The sequence below is a fragment of the Gopherus evgoodei genome, chromosome 2 (genome assembly GCF_007399415.2).
Source record: "Gopherus evgoodei ecotype Sinaloan lineage chromosome 2, rGopEvg1_v1.p, whole genome shotgun sequence".
Classification (NCBI taxonomy): Eukaryota; Metazoa; Chordata; order Testudines; family Testudinidae; genus Gopherus; species Gopherus evgoodei.
The window spans coordinates 61934214-61954835 of NC_044323.1; the positions used below are offsets into that span (position 1 = coordinate 61934214).

Sequence of the window (20622 nt, forward strand, 5' to 3'; positions counted from 1 at the left end):
GGTAAGTAAGCATTCTTTCGAGTGATCGCCCATAGCAAGCAGTTGTCTCTGCTCAGAAGTGGGTAGTAGGAGTCCTACTTAAAAGAAGTGATTGCAGGATAGCCCTGCCAAAGCAGGAATTTGATCTTGACATCGCTACAAAAGAATAGCATCTTGTAAAGGTGTGGACTAATAAAAATAAATAAATAATAGAGAGAGATATCTATGTCATAGAACTGGAAGGGACCTTGAAGGTCATTGAGTCCAGTCCCTTGCCTTCACTAGCAGGACCAAGTACTGATTTTGCCCCAGATCCCTAATGGCCCCCTCAGAGATTGAACTCACAACCCTGGGTTTAGCAGGCCAATGCTCAAACCACTGAGCTATCCCTCCCTGCTGAGTTCCCTGTATCTGCCTTACAGATTTCAGAAATAGGGATATTCTTCAAACATGTAGCAGAGGCTGCATAAGCTCTAGTGAAATGAGCTTGAATGCGCTTAGGGGGTTTGCTCTAGCCTGGCTAACTCATAACTCGTCCTCATGCAGTTGGAGACCCACTTACCTAGCCTGAAATGACCCTCCCTGCAAAGGCTACAGACAGTCTAGGTATGTTTCTGTATGGCTTTGTCCCATCACTATAAAGAAACAGTGCCCTTACTCCATCAAGTGAGTGAAGATTTGCTTCCCCAGAGGTGGAGCGAAGCCTGGGGAAGAATACTGGGAGATGAATGAATAGGTTCACCCAGAATTCTGAAATAGCTTTGGCTCAACAGGGAAGGGGAGGGGAGAATCCAACAACCCTGCTAATAGTATATTGAGGTCCCAAGGGGGAGAAATACATGAATGAGGGTTCTTAACGAACCTGACCACTGTAAGGGGAAAATACATTCCTATTCAGGGTCATATCGTAAGTGCAGCTATTGCTACCGCATGCAGCTGATAGAAAGTCAAGATTGTTTCAGGGCTAGTAAATAGTCCAATATTGCTGAAATGGGTGTTGTCAGGGGAGAAAGCTGGTGCTGAAATGTCCAACTGGAATACCTCCTCCATTTTGCTTTAAATCAGTTCAGTGGAAGCTTTTCTACTGTAGAGTAGATTGTTCTGAACTCCAGCTGAACAACTTCTTTCTAGGCTGCCAGATGTAAGGAGGTTGGGTCTGGATGTAGGATCTGACTATTATTCTGTGAGACCATATCAGTCATGAGCTGGTGGCTGTGCTGAGAGATTCGTCAGATCCAAATACCAGAACTGCCTGGCTCATACTGGGGCTATTCTTATCTTCAGTCCTACCTTTTGCCTCAGTTCCTAAGAATCTTCCTTATCATGAGGATCAGCAGAAGAGCATAGATAGGTCCCGATGTCCAGGGGTGGGGAAAAAAAAAGCCTCTGTCATGGGCACTTAAGCTGAAGTCCCCGCTATGAAACAGAATGCCTGACACTTGTCACGGTCTGTGGCAAACATCTACTTCCGGGAATCCCCACTTGTGAGAGATGTACTGTACCACTAGTTGTCTGAGAACTGTCTGCTGAGTTGATCTGCCAAGCTCTTCTGAAGGCTGGGATGGTATACAGCCAGTGGTGTGATTTGATTCAAAATGAACCAATTTCAGAGCTGCATGCCATCCTGACAGAGCAAACACACTCTTGCTTCCCCTTGTTTGTTGTCATAGGCAGGGCCCTACCAAATTCATGTCCATTTTGGTCAATTTCATGGTTATAGGATTAAAAAACCAAACAAACAAACCCATAGATTTCCATGATTCTAGCTATTTAAATCTGAAATTTCATGATGTTATAATTGTAGGGGTCCTGACCCAAAAAGGAGTTGGGGGGTAAGGGAGAGCAAGGTTATTGTAGGGGGGATTGCAGTACTATTATTCTTACTTCTGCACTGCTGCTGGTGGTAGCGCTTCCTTCAGAGCTAGGCAGCTGGAGAGCAGCTACTGCTGACTAGTAGCCCAGCTCTGAAGGCAGAGCCGCCGCCAGCAGCAGCGCAGAAGTAAGGATGGCGTGGTATGGTATTGCCACCCTTACTTCTGCACTGCTGCCTGAAGAGCTGGGCCGTCAGTCAACATTTGCCACTCTTTAACTGCCCAGCTCTGAAGACAGCAGTGCAAGAGTAAGGGTGGCATGGTATGGTATTGCCATCCTTATGTCTGTGCTGCTGCTGGCAGGGTGCCACCTTCAGAGCTGGGTGCTTGGCCAACCGCCGCTGCTCTCTGGCTGCCCAGTTCTGCAGGCAGTGCAGAAGTAAGGGTGCCAATATCACAGCCCCCCAAAATAGCTTTGCAATCCCCCTGCAACTCCATTTTGGGTCAAGGATCCCCAGTTTGAGAAACACTGGTCTCCTCCATGAAATCTGGGAAATCTGGGAAAAAGCACACGAAAGACCAGGTTTCACAGTCTGATGCATTTTTCATGGCTGTGAATTTGGTAAGGCCCTAGTCATAATGTATAATTGTGGTATTTATCTGTCAGGAGTTAGATTATGGAACTCTGGAGAAGAGGCAGGAATGCTTTGAATGCCAGGTAGATGGCTGTGAGCTTTAAAACATTTTGTGTGGAGATGAGCTTCTGAGGGGACCATAGGTCCTGAATTTGAAGGTGATCTAGATAAGGTCCACATTCATGAGTGGAGGTGTCCATCCCCACAGTCTGAATAGGTAAAGATGCAAAGGGGTTGCACATATGAAGAGAGTCTTTCCACCAGTTTAATGAGAAGAGGGCTTCTTGTGGGACCATGACCATTATGTCTATGTGATAACTGCTGTAGATACACTGATTTCAGACACTCTTGTATACAGTGGAGATGAAGTCTGGCAAACTATATAATTTGGGTTCATGCGGCCATAAATCCCAGGTAAGTTCTCATGGATGCTCTTGTGTGAGCTTGAAGCTGGAAAGGTAAGCTCATTAACTGGAATCTAACATTGCTCCTATAAATGCTGCGCTTGTAGTCTGAGTCAGCGTGGATTTCTCTCTGTTAACTTTGAGGCCCAGTAAGGCAAAGAGCTTTAAGGTTACTTGGATTCAAGTTGGTCACCTGTTGGTGTGACCTTTCTTGGATCAGTCAGTTAAGATGTGGGCAAATGTGGATTCCTTGTCTCCTTAGATGAGCAGCCGCAACTGCAAAGCATTTGAAGAATGCCCTCTCCTGTGTTCCTACCAAGACTCTAAGCCATTACCTGTGAGCTGGATGATTAGGTGTCTTGCCAGTCAGGAGCCACAAACCAATCTTGAGGCTCTGATGAGGGAAGTCACCATCCTGAATTTGAAACAAAATTACTTTGTTCAGACATTAAAGGTCTGAGGCATCCCCTTTCTTCTTTGGGATGAAAAATAATAGAAATAGATCTCTTGTCCCTGAAGGCACCTCCTTCATCGCTCCCAGTTGTAGAAGACAGTCCACTTCTTGCTTTAATAGTATCTTAAGAGACAGGGTCCTGAATATTGACTGGGGAGGGGGGAGGAGGGAGGAGAGGAAGGGGTAGGAAGAGTTTGGAACTGGAAAGAAGATCCCTTTTTTGCAATCTCTAGGTGCCACCAGCCCAAGGTGATGCCAGTCCAGGATTCAGAAAAATAAGATAAGATGTGATTTCCTTTTATACCCCCCTTTGGCAAAGATTCCAGATGATTCTGTTGGGCTCTGACGTTGGCATCAGACCTGCTGCCTGGTGGACACCACAGTGTGTGCAACAGTAAAGAGAGGGGCAGAGGGTCATCTCTAGTGGAACTTCTTCTATATCTTTCTTGTGTCTGAGGTCCTCTGGGGCTGACAACAGTACTAGGCAGAGAAGTACTGCTTGAAGGACGATTGTTGACATGTTTGCTTCCTTCTTTGGGCCACTGTGTTCCAGTCTCAAGAACAAAGAGTTGCCCTCAAATCTTAAGGAATGGAGGATCTCATCCATCCTAGAATTAAGAGATTCACTGCCTGCCAATGGAAGGTCCTTGATTGTTGTTTAGACCTCCCAGGAGGTCCCTACAAAGCCAGGAAGACCTACTCATTGCCACCAATGTGTCAAATATGTTCAGCACAGTCTATCAATTGGTCCTCCAGCAAAAGGATCTTCATCTTCTCTTGATGGTCTAGACAGTATTTGGTCCTGCCATGAGGGCAGGGGACTGGACTCGATGACCTCTCGAGGTCCCTTCCAGTCTTAGAGTCTATAATTATCAGGCCCTCCTCTCCAAATATAGGATAAGTTGTCTAGCTTATAGATAAGCATCCAAAAGTGTATCAAGAGAAGACATCTTACATCAAACCTTTACCCAACCAAAAACTTAATTACGGTTTTTACTAGGGGCAGCTCCAGGCACCAGCACACCAAGCGTATGCCCGGGGCAGCCTGCTGATCGCCTGAGGGCAGCAGTCAGGCTGCCTTCGGCGACCTGACTGCGGGAGGTCCGCCAGTCCTGCTGTTTCGCTGACAATTTGGCAGCGGGTATGCCAAAGGCATGGGACTGGCATACCTCCCGCGGGCATGCCACCAAATCCACATTACCAGCGGACCTCCCACAGGCATGCCGCTGAAAGCTGCCTGACTGCTGTGCCTGGGGCAGCGAAATAGAGCTGACCCTGGTCTTTACACAAACTGATAGAGGAAATCAAGCTACAGTAATCCTTGATGAAAGCTCATCATTACCTTTCTACTTGAGACAGAGTCGAACACACTGGGTACAGAGTCTGCGGTAGAGGACACCGGGAAGAAATTATTGATATCATGCGGAAACATAGCAATTTCATTTTGACGATACATTCTGTGGTGCCGCAGTTTTGCTACCCATTCATCAAACAGTTCCTGAGACTTCACCTACAGAAAATATAGTTAAGTTATATGACATGGAGTCAACCTTAAATTACTAGACAAAACTAGGTCTTATTTTTTCCCCATTTCTTACAAGGTGGCCACAAGGGGTTCTGAATTCTTGACAGAGCATCAATAAAGTGTGCCTGTTAAATAGTACTCTTCACTTGCCTCAGTACAACATAGAAAAAACTTCATGGAGCAGCTTAAGAGGAAAACTATGTTAGCTGAAGTTTCTCTCTAAGGCCCCAATTCAGGAAAGCACAAAATAAATGTTTGAGCCCATCCCTATTCAGGGCAACACTGACGCACCTGTGCTTAAGTCTCCTTGACTTCAATAGGACTTAAGCACACACTTAAGTTCTATCCTAAAAAAGGGGTACCTTACTAAATAGGGCCTAATATTGTGAACTTAAATACAAGTCTTGTAAGCCTGTCGTCCAGAGGACAGGCTCACCTTAGACCCACAGAAGCATGGCAGCATTAAATCTGCACACATGCCATAGTTGTGTATTTTCAGTTTTACGTCCAAACTTATTTGCTTTTAAGGTTAAAAAAATCACTTAATCTTAGTTAAATATAGGCTCTGTGGCTTTTACACATTTAAAAAACATTAGCTATATATTTTAAGTCAATTTAGACCATTAAATCAATAGATAAACTTAACAACTTTAAAACTATAGAATATAGTCACAGATAATTAAGAAGGAATGAATTTATTTTATGTTCTATTAATAGATTAGATAAGTGCAAGTACGCTCACATAATGGAAAAGATACAAGAGGGCACAACAGCAGCATGCAATTACTCTGGTCTATTTTTTCTCCCCACATTTGTCTCACAAAAAGGAGTAACTAAATTTAAGTATAAAAAATTGCTGCCAACTATGAGATTGTGTTTGACAAAATTTAAAGTTAGAGAAAGATTTTACAGAAATTATGAATTCCAGAAACCAAACTACAGTAAAACAAACGACAATTTGCTTCTCAGCAAACTATAAAGTTTGGCCACATTTGACAACTGCTACAGAATTTAAAATGTTTTTCCTTCAAGTTAACCAACATTTCCAGCACCCTTTATTAAGAGGCCAACAGCACCCACCCACGCACCCACCCACCCTAGGTGCATTAAATATTTTTACAATTTAATTGGTAAGATATAGAATACAATTGCCTTGAAGAATTACCTTTAAATGGTATATGTATTCTTCGGTATCTAAATCTATACATTTTGTTGATTTCTTTACAGACATCACTGAAAGTCCAACATCAATGCAGCCATGCAGCTTCTCTCTCTCTACCTGCAAAAAAAAACATTTTACATAGAAAATTAGCATTAATGCCTGAGGCAGGGTAGGAGAAGAGATGCATTGACTGGCAGGACCAACATTTTTAATTCATCTTGTATGTTAGAAATTCAGAATCATTCCTCTTCACAACATGACCCAAGACATGGTATTCATATGAAATACCACAATATCGAGGGAAGAGGAAACAAACTCCCCCCAAAAAACCACTTACATCAGTTTGACACTTGGCATACTTCAAAATTCCTCTGTCCAAGAAGAAGTATCTCTGTAATCAGAAATACAAAGAAACCTTTTATAGGAGAGCAGGAAATGATACAATATATTCCACTAAAAGGGCATCTTCTGCAGTTAACTTTTCAACAACAAGGACAACACATCAAGTGAGTTAAGTTTAATCTGCAATTAACCCTAAAATACACAGTTCTTTCCTACCTTGTGCCAGCCTTTCAGAGGCCATTTCCTCTTTTTCAGCAGGTAGCCTTCCTGTTTCTGTGGTTCCTGGATATAATTCATGACTCCTCGCAGTCCTTCTACAACTTCCCAGCTATCCTATTAAAACACAAAATCCAAACCCGATTTGATTTTTTTAAAAAAAGGAACAGAATTAAAACATTTCTCTGAATAAAACCCTGTGAGACCAGAGTCTCAGACTGAGACACAACACAAAGTAAATGAAATGCAATTTTTCCTGTCACCATGTCTCATTGAATGTATGTGCTTACCAGGATTATTTACATATAGTACATAGCCACAGGGTATGCCACAGTTTAGTATAAAACCTTTATCAATATGGGCAAAAACAACCCCTACTGAAAAAGATCTCATTAGTGCATCATTGCCTGTAAAGCAGACCATAAAAACCTAGATTTCTGGCACATTCCTCAGCACACATGAGCAATTCAAGTCTCCCCCCGGCCCTACCCCGTACACACATGCCAAAAAAAAACCAAACAAAACCAAAAGCTAGATGAGCAACAAGTACTGAAACACGCAAAAGGCCGGTGCAAAGGAGGAAAAGCTATATGAAAATGTCAACAGAAAACGCTTTCTTCTTCTGCATGACAGTCCTAAAGGAGTGACCTTGAAGTAATTTGACGTACAGGCGGGAACAGAGCTGCTGCTGATTGTATAATTTTTGTTCATGATTTTTTATTTATAGGAAAGTGTTAATGAAAGTATAACAACTTCCCAGATTTCTGACCAGAGGATCCTCCTATAAAAGTAGTGACTTCGGTTCAACTATCATTGGACCAGACATTTAATCTAATCTTTTTGGTTAGGCGTTTATGTGAAAAATATTCTTTATATGGGGGGAAATTTATTTTTCACAGTTGGATATGCTCTTTGTGTCATAGCCACACATTTGGCAGGGGTGGAGGGGGAAGATGAGGACGGAAAAAAGAGAGGGGGAAAAAGTCTAGATAATCTTACCTTTACCTGCTGGCTTTTAATGATTTGGGACACTACTGTAATGGAATACACTGACCCTATCAAATGACAGCAGGAAGGGGAATATTTAGGTACCTGACTTCCCTACTTAAGTTATACAAAGGAGTAACATGCAGAAGAGTCACATAGCACTTCCCTGACCCAAAAATATCTTAAAAAATTCAAAAACTGTATTTGTTCCATTCCTCTATTTATTCTGGAGTTCAAACAACTCTGGTTTGCAAAAGATTTTATATCTAGAACGCCCAACAAGAGTTCAGTCTGAATCATCACACTGCCCCTTTGATAGAGCTAAACTAGAACAGCATATAGAGACAAGAGGTCAACAAATATAGAGGTATACATTAGATGACATGGGAGCTGTAGTAAATACAAGTGTCAAGATGCAATAACCCACTCTCCACAATCCTTAGGAATCTAAGTAAAGCAATATATTCATTAATAAAGTAATGATGTAGAATAGAAAGATACCGCAAAATAAGCATTCCAGAAACAGTTTAAGCAAAATGATTACCCCGTTTACCTGTGTCCCTAGTGAGGATTCCTCAATTTGTTCCACTATTTTCCCTGTCTTGCCCTTCAGGACAGTTTCCTGCACTGAGAATCAGTACTCCCAGCATTAAACAGTCCACAAGAGTTAGAAGGGTGGTGCTTATCAGTTTTCATCATAACAATACATTTAACTCTCAGTGGGATTCCACAAACCAAAGATGAGCTAAATGTCCAGTTTCCCTAAATTAAATTCCTGTTACAGGAAAAAAGTTTTGCATGTTGTCCCTTGTTGGTTCTGGCTCCTTTTTTGGCTGCATTACAGAAGACTATTTTCCTCACCCCTTCCAATCTGGAATATTTTTACATGATCACTTAAATATTTGTAATAAAGACTTATAAAAACATGGTTTTCCTTACTAGAAATCAGAAGTTATGCTCCATGTTCTATCCTTTTAATCTTTCCTCATTCGGGCTAGATTGTAGCTTGAACTATACATCCACAGGAGACCCTCTGCCCCCTTACCCTTCTAAGTAAGTTACCTAGACCTTTGATCATGGCACACAGAGCTCACTTATACCCACCCAGAGCAGGTGGGCATGGAGTGGGTGGTGAATTGGTGAACCCTTTGTTCTGTCCTCCAATGAACCAACCAAAATTGAGCCAGAGTAGTGGGCATTATAGTTTGCTTCTGGGTGAGGATGACAGAAAATTACTGCTCTTCTCCTCTGGAGCAAGGATGAAGCAGAGAGATAACTAGGCCTCAGATGGGTACCCCTGAAGCATAGGGCCTCCCAATCAAGCAAGCCAGCCCTTAGTTCAGTGGCTCTCAACCTTTCCAGACTACTGTATCCCTTTCAGGAGTCTGATTGGTTTTACATACTCCCAATTTTCACCTCACTTACAAACTATTTGCTTACAAAATCAGACAAAACACAAAAAGAAAAAGTGTCACAACACACTAGTACTGAAAAATTGCTTACTTTCTCATTTTTACCATTATAAAAGAAATCAATTAGACTATAAGTATTGTACTTACATTTCAGCGTATGATATATAGAGCAGTATAAACAAGTCATTGTCTGTATGAAGTGTTAGTTTGTACTGACCGTTAGTGCTTTTTATGCAGCCTGTTGTAAAACTAGGCAAATATCTAGATGAGTTGATGTACGCATACGCAGAGGTCTTCCAGGGGGTACCCATGGTTGAGAACGTGGGCCTTAGTTGAATATTTACTGCTGGAGATATATGCAAACACTAAAGCAGGCTATAATTTCATAAATAAAGGTGTTGGGTTTTTTGGAATTTTTTGCAGCACGTAGAGGTAGGTCTCAGAGGGAATCCGAACGTGTATTAACATATACTCTTAAAAGTCAAAGAAAGTGTATGTTCCACCATCTTTTCTACACTAACGCTGATTGAGTCTATAATGAAAATGACTCCATGGTGACACTGGATGCAATGCTCCAACCTCTAAAGATGGTCTATTGACTCTTACATAATCCCAACAATTTTAAATCATTGAAGAGGCAGGATATTAGGAAGCAGTCCCTGGGAACCTTAGCAGATGCTGTACAAGGCCATGAAGCTGGAGATGATCATCTGCTGTAACAGAGTCCTGTAACAGACTGTCTTTCCTATTTAGTCTTGAAGGTTCTTTTGCCCAGTGAAGTGGTGCTACACTTGGTTTGGAAAAAAGTCAAGGCTTTTTTCATGTCAACATCATTCTGCCCAAAAACGTTCTGACCTCATCCAGGATTTTTCAGTAAGTTTCTCAGGCTAAAAATTGAAAGCAACTCAAGAAGCTGCTAAAGAGCCCCAGGTGCAACCCCAGAAGAAAGTGCTATGTAATCCTGGTACCATCTGGACGCTAGTCTGGCCTGAGGCTGTTTGGCAGCTGGGTATAAGGAAGTCCAGCATCACACTGCACCACTCAAGGTTTAGTGACTAGTCCTAAACCTAAACAACATCTCTGCACCACTGGAGCAGCTCCAAGCTGCCCCCATCATATAACACTGAAGTGGACATGCGTTACAAAAGCGTTCAATCATTTAATTTCATTCTAGCTTCATCATTGTAATCTGACTAGGCCACTGTTTTGCGCAGTAGCTGGACATAAGACCATGTAACAGGGCAGAAAGCATTCAGTTATGTAGTGTAGTTAACTGAAACACTGCATGCAAGAGTGCAAGTGTAGTAGATGACAGCAAGTGCTGTTTTGAACAGGAAATCAGTGATTTTCAATTTACATTAGTTAAGTAACGGGAATACATTAAAATGTCACAATTATATTAACTGTTGCAAAAGGTTTAGTGTGTGGATAAGGAGGAATTTTCCACCAAGTTAGGCTTGACAAGGGTTGCTTTCAGATTTGGTGCTCAAGAAAAAAATCTAGAGACAAGCTGCTGGATTTAACTGAAGTTTTCCTTGGCTGGAGAGCCTACCAATGCAGCTAAAAGATTGTAGAAATATCAAGTACATTTTCAGATTTTTATTCTTGGAATGAGCCAGTTGCTTAAGAATTTTATTGGCTTTCCTGTCAATCAGATTACTCCCATCAGAGAAAAAAAATTCTCAAGCAAGCATTATATATGGCAACTGTCACCCACTGCTTTAGCCAAACATACTGGATAGCAGCCTATAATAAAAAAGAATAAATCTGATAACTGAATTACTACTGAAGATGGAGTCTTCTTAATGCACTACAGATTGTTTGGGTTTTTTTTTTGACAAGTGTGGGGAAGTCATCACCTGGGTTCAGTCCTCATGCATTTTTGTTAAGCACAAGTAGAGAATAGATCTGATAGGCCTTCAATCTTTCGGATGGCAAATAATTTCCAAAGTGTAGGAGGTTTAGAGTACTTTCTACTGATCTAATGGTCATAGAAGAAAACTAACCAAGCATGTTCACATAAGCTCTTTAGCAAACCACAAACATCTTGACTTGGGATGGCTGGGAGAGAAGCTGAACCTTATAATTTCAAATTAGTTATTCACAGTTAAATCTGCAGTCCTCTCAACCAACAAGAACATATTGAAAAGGATCAGAGCATAACAGAGCTCGTGCCTGATATTTTCCTCAAGACACTATCCAATTTCCAGGTTGGAAAACATCTGAGCACATTCAAAGGGCTAGGAAGGGAATCAGGACACTTGTATGGGGGGGGAAGGTTACAAAGAAGTGGAGTCCACAGGTGAGGAGAGGGTCATATTGGGTGGAGGCACATGAGGTGATAAGGAAATAGAAAGAAGGGTCATCAAGCTGCATCAATTTGGAGGCGTAAACTTGTTTGCAATAGCTCAAGTAAATGCCTTGAGGGACATCACACACTTCTTGGCATGCTCTTTGGGCTGAGGGTGATTGTTTGAAAAGCTGAGATCAGGAGAGGGGTCTTCTCAGATCTCATATTTCTCCAAATCTGAACAGTTAGAGCTGGCATTAGTGCCATAGGAATCTGGATTGGAAAACGCAAGAAAATGCTTTTACGGTCACAAGACTTCTTGTTTGAACTTTCAAAGATATGTAGGGTGACTGGATGTCTAGTTTTTAAAGGGACAGTCCCGTATTCAAGCCCTTCTGCAGGTGTCCCAACTAGTGGGTCCTGCTGCTCGTCAGATCCCTGCTTGCCAGCCACCTGCCCAACAGGGCAGAGTAGCAGGTGGGGATGAGGGTGTCCAGTGGCCAACAATGGGAGTGGGTGTGTAAGGCTGGTGGTGGGGTGAAGATGCAGCATGTGGGGCCGGCTGCTCCCCCTGCCAATCAGTCAGTGCAGCTTGCACTGCGTGCTGGCTCTCGGCCAGCAGGGCCCTGCCCTCGCCCCATTTCTGGCTGGCACTGGCTGCGTGCTGCAGTGGCTGGTGAGTGTGAGCCAGCTCCAGGAGGCAGCTGGTTATGTGTTGCCTATGCTGCTCATCCATTGACCGTTTATATGCTTCCCCCTCTTGCTGCTCTCTCCCTGCTTTACCTCCAGCCCTGCTGCTACTCCATATCCCACATCTCGCTCCCAGTGCTGTGCAGAGAACCAGTCCCTGGTCAGAGCATTCAGCTTACAAGCAGCTTAGACAGCAGGCTCCTTTCTTCCCCCACTTCCTCTGGCTGGGTTGGTGCCCCGGGAAAACCCAAGACCTTCTGATTTGGGGCACTGACCAGGAGAAGCCCTGCATGTGCCAAAGCCCTGCATAGTGCTGGTACAGAGAAGCCTCTCCACCCCTCAGCTAAGCTCTGGTGTGGTGGGGGGACAGGGAATGATTTCTAGCTTGTTCACACCCCGAACCTGCAGGCTCCATAGCAGCTCCCAAGGCAGGGGCTTATCACCATCTTTACCCCCCAGCCATCCCCCTCACTGCTGGGTCCTGTCCTCATGGAGCATGGGGCTGCTCCATCCCCTGGGCACCCTCCCCTGCTGTGCCATCTCTCTGGCCGGGTTCACTGAAGCCCCTGCAGTTAGGCTCCCTGGACCCTGGTGCACAATGCATCCTTAGGGGTTAACCCCTTCCTGCCCACACTGTAGCCAGGAGATGACTAGGTTATGTTGGTGGCCAGCAACCGCCTGGAGATGTTAGTTGCCTTTTGACACTGTGTAGCCAGGAAGAGACAAGCTGTTCCTAGCCACACGGGAGTGGTGGAGTGGGGGAAGAGATGAGCTCTGCAAAGACACAGGCCAGGTTATTCCCCCCACTCCCTTCTCCTCCCCTGTCGCTGGAAGTAGCTCCCGTCCCTTCACACAGTGTCGAAAAGCTGCTGCTGGCCACATTCTGGTGGAACTCTGGCAGAAATCAGAGGGAGGGGACATGTGACCCTGTATGCCCCCCACGTGTTGCCTCAGGAAGACATGGTGCCAAGTACCAGAAGAGGTGGCTCTTTTCCCACAGGCCCAGCCAGGCATGGTCAGGGATGGTCGGTCACTCCCATAAACCTCTCTCACACAGCAGGAGTATGTGTGTGTCACCCCTCCCAGTGTGTGCGCATGGGGAGGGGACGTAGGGGTGTGTATCATCCCTCCCCCTGTGAACCCTAAAGCCTTAAAGATAAGCAGGTAAATAAAAAAGCCAACTACACAGTATTTCTTTTTAACAGAGGATCAGTCAACTTAATGTTAATTTGAATGTTTGTATGATTGCCATTGAACTCGCTTGAATAGAAGTGATTTTACAGGTGTCCTATATTCATCATTGGGAAATATGGTCACCCTGGTGATATATGGCAATAGGGAAGGGCAGCTTCTATAGGGTTAGAAGTGGGTGATCACACAGGCACTAGCAGGTTCTTGTTCTGCAGTAATAATCAACACTTGAGCAACTGTGCAAGACTTCAGACATGTAGAAGGTCCAGGAATCCAGTAAGTCCCAGATGAACCCTTGATTGTCTTTGTCTCGCCTTTTCTTTTGTAAGATGCTGCGATGAACTGGGACTGTGCTTACTGCGGTCTGTGAAAGCTGAGTAGGGAGTATTGGCCTGGGAGGATGATCTGCATGGGGGGGGGGGGGGAGAATGGGAGACTTCAGGGAAGATACCTGAGCATGTAATGTGAGAACCCAGGAAGCGGTTAGGGAACAGGTGACACCTCTGCCGGGAAGCTGAGCAAAGGCTGGTGGGAGGAGACACTGGGAAGAGAGTTGCAGGGGCTGGCTCAGAGATGGAGGGAAGCACAGATAAGGCTCTGACCCCCCAATGGGGCTGTGGTGCTCCTGGAACCCCAAGATGGACCTAATAGAGGAGAGTCCTGTTGTCTGTGCCTGCAAGACCTGTTTTGGACTGTGTTCCTGTTGTCTAAATAAACCTGCTTTACTGGCTGGCTGAGAGTCATGGTGAATCGCAGGAAGCCAGGGGTGCAGGGCCCTGACTCCCCCACACTCCATGACAGATGCAATTTTCCCTTGATCTGAATCTTACACCCCTTAAAGAGCATACCATGCTGAATAGAATGGACCTGATGTTGTCTGCAATTTATCCACAACTTGTCTCATCTCAAGAAAAGAAAAAGAAAAGAAAAAAAAAATCTGTGGTTGTACGCTGCTAGAAGGAACGAGTGCAGCTAGACCAGGGTGTGTCAAACAGGGATCGCCACTTGTGCAGGGAAAGCCCCTGGCAGGCCTGGCCAGACCAGTGTGTTTTTTTGTTTTTTTTTTTAAACACACCTGCCCCGTCCATGGGTCCAGGTGATTGGGGTTCCTACTCACCGTGGATTGCTGCTCCAGGCCAACGGGAGCTGCTGGAAGCGGCGTGGGCCGAGGGACTTACTGGCCGCCGCTTCCAGTGGCTCCCATTGGTCCAGAGCAGCGAGCCGCGGTGACTGGGAACCGCGATCAGCCAGACCTGCAGCTGGGGCAGGTAAACAAACCAGCCCAGCCCGGGCAGCAACCCATTTGAGAAAGCCTGAGCTAGACAGATCTGCTCAACTAATGATCTTAAGACAAAGGCAAATAAATCAGTCTGGCTTCTGCCTGTCTGTTCTAATCTGTCTGAAACAGTAGAGGGGGAGCGTAAGATTTCTTCATAGTTGCAGGCAGAATTTATAGCACGTTCTCTTGCTGATTCTTACCCGTGCTGGGGACTCAAAACTAAGGTTAAGTTTGAAGAAGCTCAAATACATTTAAAAAAGTCAATAGCAGCAGCAGCACAGTCCATGTCCAGCCAGGTGGGGTGCAAAAGTGAAATGCTGCTGCAGAAAGCGACTACAGTTAGAACTAATATAGAGTTCCTTGTGGATCAGCATCAACACAGAACGAGCAAAACCACTGCCTCTGATAGCAGTGACAACTAAGGCCAAGAACTGAGGCAGGCCAGCACTGGAAATCTGCACTGCTGCAGTCTTGGTCAGCCATGGAACAGGCATAAAGCACTTTGGTTTCAAGGACTGTTAACCTGGCATTAAACTAACTAGTCAAATAAAAGCCCCCTGATTTTCTACAAAACAGCGCCCCAGAAACTCCTCAAGGCTAGATTTTTGTTTCTGGGAAAAATAATGAAGTAAGAAGTTTGAATAGCTCTCAGATAGATGCTTGAATATAGCTGATAACAGTGCCAGACTTCCTTCTAGTATAAAATGCAGTCAGATCTACTGCATGTTTTAGAGTGCCAAAAATAGAAAGCAGCTTCGTGGAGGATAAGGTTTTGCTTTAGTTGCTGCTGATGCATGTTATGGTTCATAAATCTGGCAAGTTACTAAATTTTTTTTAATACAAGATTTTTTTTAATATAGCTCTCTGTGCCTTTCCTTACTGTATCTGCTTATTTCACAAGTTTATTTATTGCTTTCCCATCCACACTATTTATTTTGAACGTGTCAATTTTAAACTTTAAAGAGATAACGAAGTTTTTTCCTCCCTCACAAATATTTAGAATTATGGCCTAGTGGCACATGTTATATTGCGTTACTGGGGGAAGGTGTGGAAATGGAAAATCACTTCACACTAACTACTGAGCCTTAAAGGGTGAAGGTCGGTCCCATTTCCTGGGAAGGGATTAATTGTCAGTGTTTTCAGGGTAATGCTGCAAATGTATTCAGGCTGCCAGAAACAGGGCACTAGAATTAGCGACGGAAGGAAGAGTGTCCTAGAACGAAAGTTCCACAACCCCACTTGAACCAATCTCTCAAGCCATAACAGTCTCTGGCCTGCATCACGGCGATCTTTACATAAAAGTGTCGCCAGTGCCATATGCTGCTCTGTGGGAAGGAGCAGTCACACCACATCAGACTAGAATACTTTGATCCCAGGAGGTGCCTGTATTCCACCAGTGGCACAATACCCATACTCCCACACAATTTCCCTTTCTCTGGGGCCCGAGTGCACTTGCAGTAGCACTCCCTGCTTGCCTGAGTTTGAGAAACTGGTAACACATACCCCACAAAATATCTACCAAGATCCCTTTCTCCCCTGTGCTTTGGAACAGTTTCTTTCCACTTAATCTGATTAATGGAATGTCCTGCCCTGTGACATCAGCTGCAGAGATTCTGAGGCAAAGGGGAAAGAGGTGACCGGCCAAAACTGTCTTGATATAGCAGATAAAAAAAGAGAACAGTTCTGACTGAAGCGGATCAGGAAGGGGCACATGGGTGTACAGGGAGGAGGGGGAATAAATTCCTTACTGGCATGGAAAAAGGGGAGAATACCAGATGATTAGAAACAATATTCTTCACCTCCCCACAGAGGATCCGAAATTGTAAGCTATAGTTTGGGGGTTCCTTCTAATAAAAATAATGGAGTGTACTCTATTTGTCCCTCTGGGGCTCTGCTGGATCTTTTCTTTCAGCTAGTGTGGTTTTAGTTCTTATAGTTTTATGAAACTACTTTGGTAAAAAAAAAAATTGTTTTACAAAAAACAAGCAATGTAAATGCTGTAATTTAAGCAAAATTGCATCAGTGATGGAGACAAAACCTAAATGCCTAGTAAAAATAACCAGTCTCTTTCATTTAAAGGATTGATGTTCTCTCTAGAGATGAGGGAGGAGGGGAATGGCTAACTGATGTCTGGACAGTGGCAGGGATGGGAATGCAGCAATTATTCACCAGTTAGAAGGGTTTGGGGAGAAGAGGGCAATTAGTTAGCAACGTGATGTGTATTCTGTCAAATCCAATTGATAGTACCATTTATGGGGAATCTCCCCAAATAATCCAGCCTCATACATTTCTACTCCCCGACAAGTTACCAAAAACCCCACCAAATAACGTTCAGCGTGGCTATCAGCAGCATCACATTAAAGGGTGAATGAGCAGATTTTGTGAAGACTCCTAACTCCTTTTCTTGGCGCTCTCCCTCTCTGCAAGAATCAACCTCAGAACCCATTTAAATTGAGCTATATAAGGATTACTCTCTCTTTACTAGCACCGAAACAGTTAGAGAACAGAACATATTTCTATTTAAACTTGAACAGCAAGTCATCTAGCAGCATACCTCCCCCTTCTCAGTTGCTCTACAATGTGTAGAATACTGCACTGTTTGGTCCAAAGTGTCTGTCTTTTTCATAAGCAACAGAAAGAAAAGAAATATTTTCCATAACATTGCATTATTTTTTGAATTTCATGAACACTTGACGGTCCTACTTAATATGTTAACTTTTAAGAGTTAGATGTGATCAAGCCATCTTAGTCAAAGCAGATGTCTGCCCCAATTTTATATTCCTTATATTTCACACTTATTGGTTAACAGGAAGATATGCAAATGGGAAAGACAATGTTTGTGTATAATCAAAAAATGTTTAAAATATTCCACACCACAGATCTTGATTTGTACAGTCTAATGTAGAATCAGTCATTTATGGCACACCATCATTGTGGAGTTAAACCATGCGCACCAGTAACGTAGGAGTCAAACAAGCTCACTTCTGGGAACTCAGACAATTGATGCTGAAAATCCAAAGTACTGCATTTTTGCCAGGAATAGACTGTACTGGGAGAAGACCTCCTGATCTTCTGCTTGTATCTGGCAGTTGAGGAGAGCTTTCTCTCAAAGTGTCAACTCTACAAAAGTTATTATATTTGCTCCCCCTCCCCCCCAAAAAAGGGAGAGACATATTGCCAGATATTTTTAATAAGTAATTACAAATCCATTTAAAAAAAAAATCCTTCAGAAAAGATTCACTGCCATCCACACTTGACAACATGCTCTTTAGGAATACATTTCTAAGAAATTAACATTCTACATTTCAACTATATAAAACACAGTATAGGTCCCAGCTTTCAGCATTCATCTTTCACAGCTCAGGTTGATAGCATGTTCTACCAATTATAGCAAAAAAATTCTGTTTCTCACTCTGATATTAACCTTCTCTGAGGTTTCTGGAAAGTCACTGAACTCTCATGCTCCAGTTTCGCCATATGTGCCATTGGGATAACATTCACTTGCAGTGTTGTGATGATTAACTACACTTATCAGACTCTTTGGAAGAGAAAAGGTCTACGTATTAATCAAATCAGGAAGATGATATATTATAGAATCTCAGGGTTGGAAGGGACCTCAGGAGGTTGCCTAGTCCAACCCCTGGCTCAAAGCAGGACCAATCCCCAGACATATTTTTGCCCCAGATCCCTAAATGCCCCCCTCAAGGACTGACCTCACAACCCTGCGTTTAGCAGGCCAATGATCAAACCACTGAGCTATCACTAGGTCTCATTCTTATGAGGAGGAAACATGAATTGTGGTGCCTTCTGGATGCAAGTGGAATCCAGCTTTAAACCTCCATCTCACTTGACCTGATTGCTGCAGCTGAGCAATTTGGCCAGTGTTTAACAGACAACATGGCTTGGGTGAAGGCTAGATGGCTAAGACAACCCAGACAAAGGTTTGTAGGGTGAAGGTATGCGCCATGTGCTAGACTTGTAATCTTTCCACACTCAGCGCTAGCTTCAACTATATGCCCATATACGAAACACTCCCTTCCCCAAAATTCCTGTGTGCAGGCTACCCAGACTGAGTCAGTAGACACAGGAGTAAGAGTACACAGCACCAGCTCCCTCACAGCTACACAATATGCTACCACTGGGGTGACATTCTCTATGGGAGATTTAGTGGTTCTAAGCACCAAACCACAGAAGCCAAGCATTCAGCAGCAGACTATAGGCCAGGAGTAAGCAAACTACGGTCTGGGGGCTGCATCTGGCCCTTCAGACATTTTAATCCAGCCGTTGAGCTCCTGCTGGGGAGCGGGGTCAGGGGCTTGCTTTGTGCGGCTCCCGGAAGCAGCGGCCTGTCCCCCCTCCGGCTCCTATGCATACAGGCAGCCAGGGGGCTCCGGACGCTATCCCCACCCCAAGTGCTGCCCCTGCAACCCCCACTGGCCAGCAAATGGGAGCTGCAGGGGCGGTGCCTGTGGACAGGGCAATGCGCAGAGCTGCCTGGCTGTGCCCCCACATAGGAGCCAGAGGGGGGATGTGTCACTGCTTCCCAGAGCTGCTTGAGGTAAGTGCTGCATGAAGCCTGCACTCCAACCCCTTGCCCCATTCCCCGCCCCCCCCCACAATCCCTTGGTCCCACCCTCCTGCATCCCAGAGCCTGCACCCCCAGCCAAAGCCCTCATCTTCTCTCACACTCCAAACCCCAGTTTCATGAGCATTCATGGCCCACCATACAATTTCCATATCCAGATAGGGCCCTCAGGCCAAAAAGTTTGCCCACCCCTGCTGTAGGCACACTGCATCTGGAGAGAGAGCACAGCATTAACTGAATTCCTGGTTGCCCTTCCCAATGTTATAAGTATCTGCTACTCAGTAACGTGTGTTTATTTCACTTCACTGAAGACAAGATGCTGCCACTGGCAAAAAAGTGGAAAATGGAAAACAGAAACAAGTGCACAACAGACCCTTAAACACAATTTTGTTCAAGGTCACTAGAACTGACCATTTCTCCTAATACTTTGAAATCCCCCACATCCTAAACAAACAGGAGCTAGTGAAGTTTACTCTACCTGTCGACTTCCCTGCTTAGAGGAGCAGCTGCTGATACTTCTTGAAGGTGACACCACTTTCTGGGACACACCCAAGCTCTTTTCTTCACTCATGATCCCAGAGACGGATTGTTTTGTGTCCATTCAGTTAGAACACCATCCGAAGGGAATTAAGCAAGTGTATTGGAAGACATGGGAGAGAAAGGCAAGAGTCATTGTTTTCCCATATGCATTCCAATGGCATCCTCGGGGCCCCAGGGAGATTCCTAAGAGAAACAAATCAAAAAACACATGAGCATCAGATATCGTCCATGTTATTTGGTTACATGAGTCAAGAATTCATAAGACAGCCTATGGTAATGTAGTTGGACTGCACTGGTATACGTTATTAGAAATTAACTTAACTGTTTTAGGATAATTTTCAAACGTCAGAGAAACAAAACGATGGGTTTTAACTACTTGTTTGAAAGTCATACCACCATCCGACTGCCGATAAAGAACACAGTTTAAATGCAGCATCAAGTGTCTCTTTAAAGATTAAATAATCCCATTCCTTGAGAATTTAGATACAGAGTACATTTGCAATTCCAGAAGTTTCTTTCATTTTTAGCCAAGAATTGTGCAAACTTAGCTATTTACAGGTGGGCATGACTAACTGTACCTGGAGTTAGAAATTGGTAACTATGTCACTTCTGTGACTAAGTGAGTGGCAGGAAGATTAATTAATAGTTCGTCTAATAACAGTGGTGGCTGCAGTGTGCGCAAAAAAACTTGATGGAAATCCTGAATGACGGATTTGCAGTGTTGGCAACAATTGCCATGGCAACAGTTTTTCACCCAACAAAGGAGGCAACAAAAAAACAATCATTTTTCAAAACCTACGGGAAAAAAAATTATGCAAATTGTATATCACTTCAGACTTGACTGCTCATAGACAAAGCAGCCTAAGAATTTCCATGGTAGGAGGAAGGGCTTACCAAAGTAAGGCAGTTTCTACACCATGGAGGATGATTTTATTACTGATGTAAATGCATGTGACTCCACTGCCTTAAATAAATAGTTGTGCCAGCTTACAGTAGTGTTTTAGCCTCCTCATGCACTGAGCAGGGTTTTTTTTTGTTTTGTTTTAAAGGCTTGAAAAACACATTCATTCAGAGAAAAGATGGATTAGAGCAACCTGAGGAAATGGAAAGGCTTAAGGCA

General features: G+C 43.9%; 1 protein-coding gene and 1 long non-coding RNA gene across 10 annotated transcripts in view; one reads left to right on the plus strand and one right to left on the minus strand.

Annotated features, from left to right (window-relative positions):
• Window positions 1-20622, plus strand: part of LOC115645751 — a 952243-nt gene that overhangs the window by 417906 nt on the left and 513715 nt on the right. The gene's annotated exons all lie outside the window — the stretch shown is intronic.
• Window positions 1-20622, minus strand: part of OSBPL3 (oxysterol binding protein like 3) — a 132682-nt gene that overhangs the window by 63319 nt on the left and 48741 nt on the right. For all 8 annotated transcript variants that reach the window (XM_030550786.1, XM_030550790.1, XM_030550793.1 and 5 more), the window contains exons 2-6: window positions 19441-19685; window positions 6529-6645; window positions 6308-6361; window positions 5974-6087; window positions 4626-4793 (exon numbers count right to left, since the gene is read on the minus strand). In XM_030550786.1, coding sequence (XP_030406646.1) covers window positions 4626-4793; window positions 5974-6087; window positions 6308-6361; window positions 6529-6645; window positions 19441-19563 — 576 coding nt within the window. In that variant the 5' untranslated portion in view covers window positions 19564-19685. The remainder of the gene's footprint in view (window positions 1-4625; window positions 4794-5973; window positions 6088-6307; window positions 6362-6528; window positions 6646-19440; window positions 19686-20622) is intronic.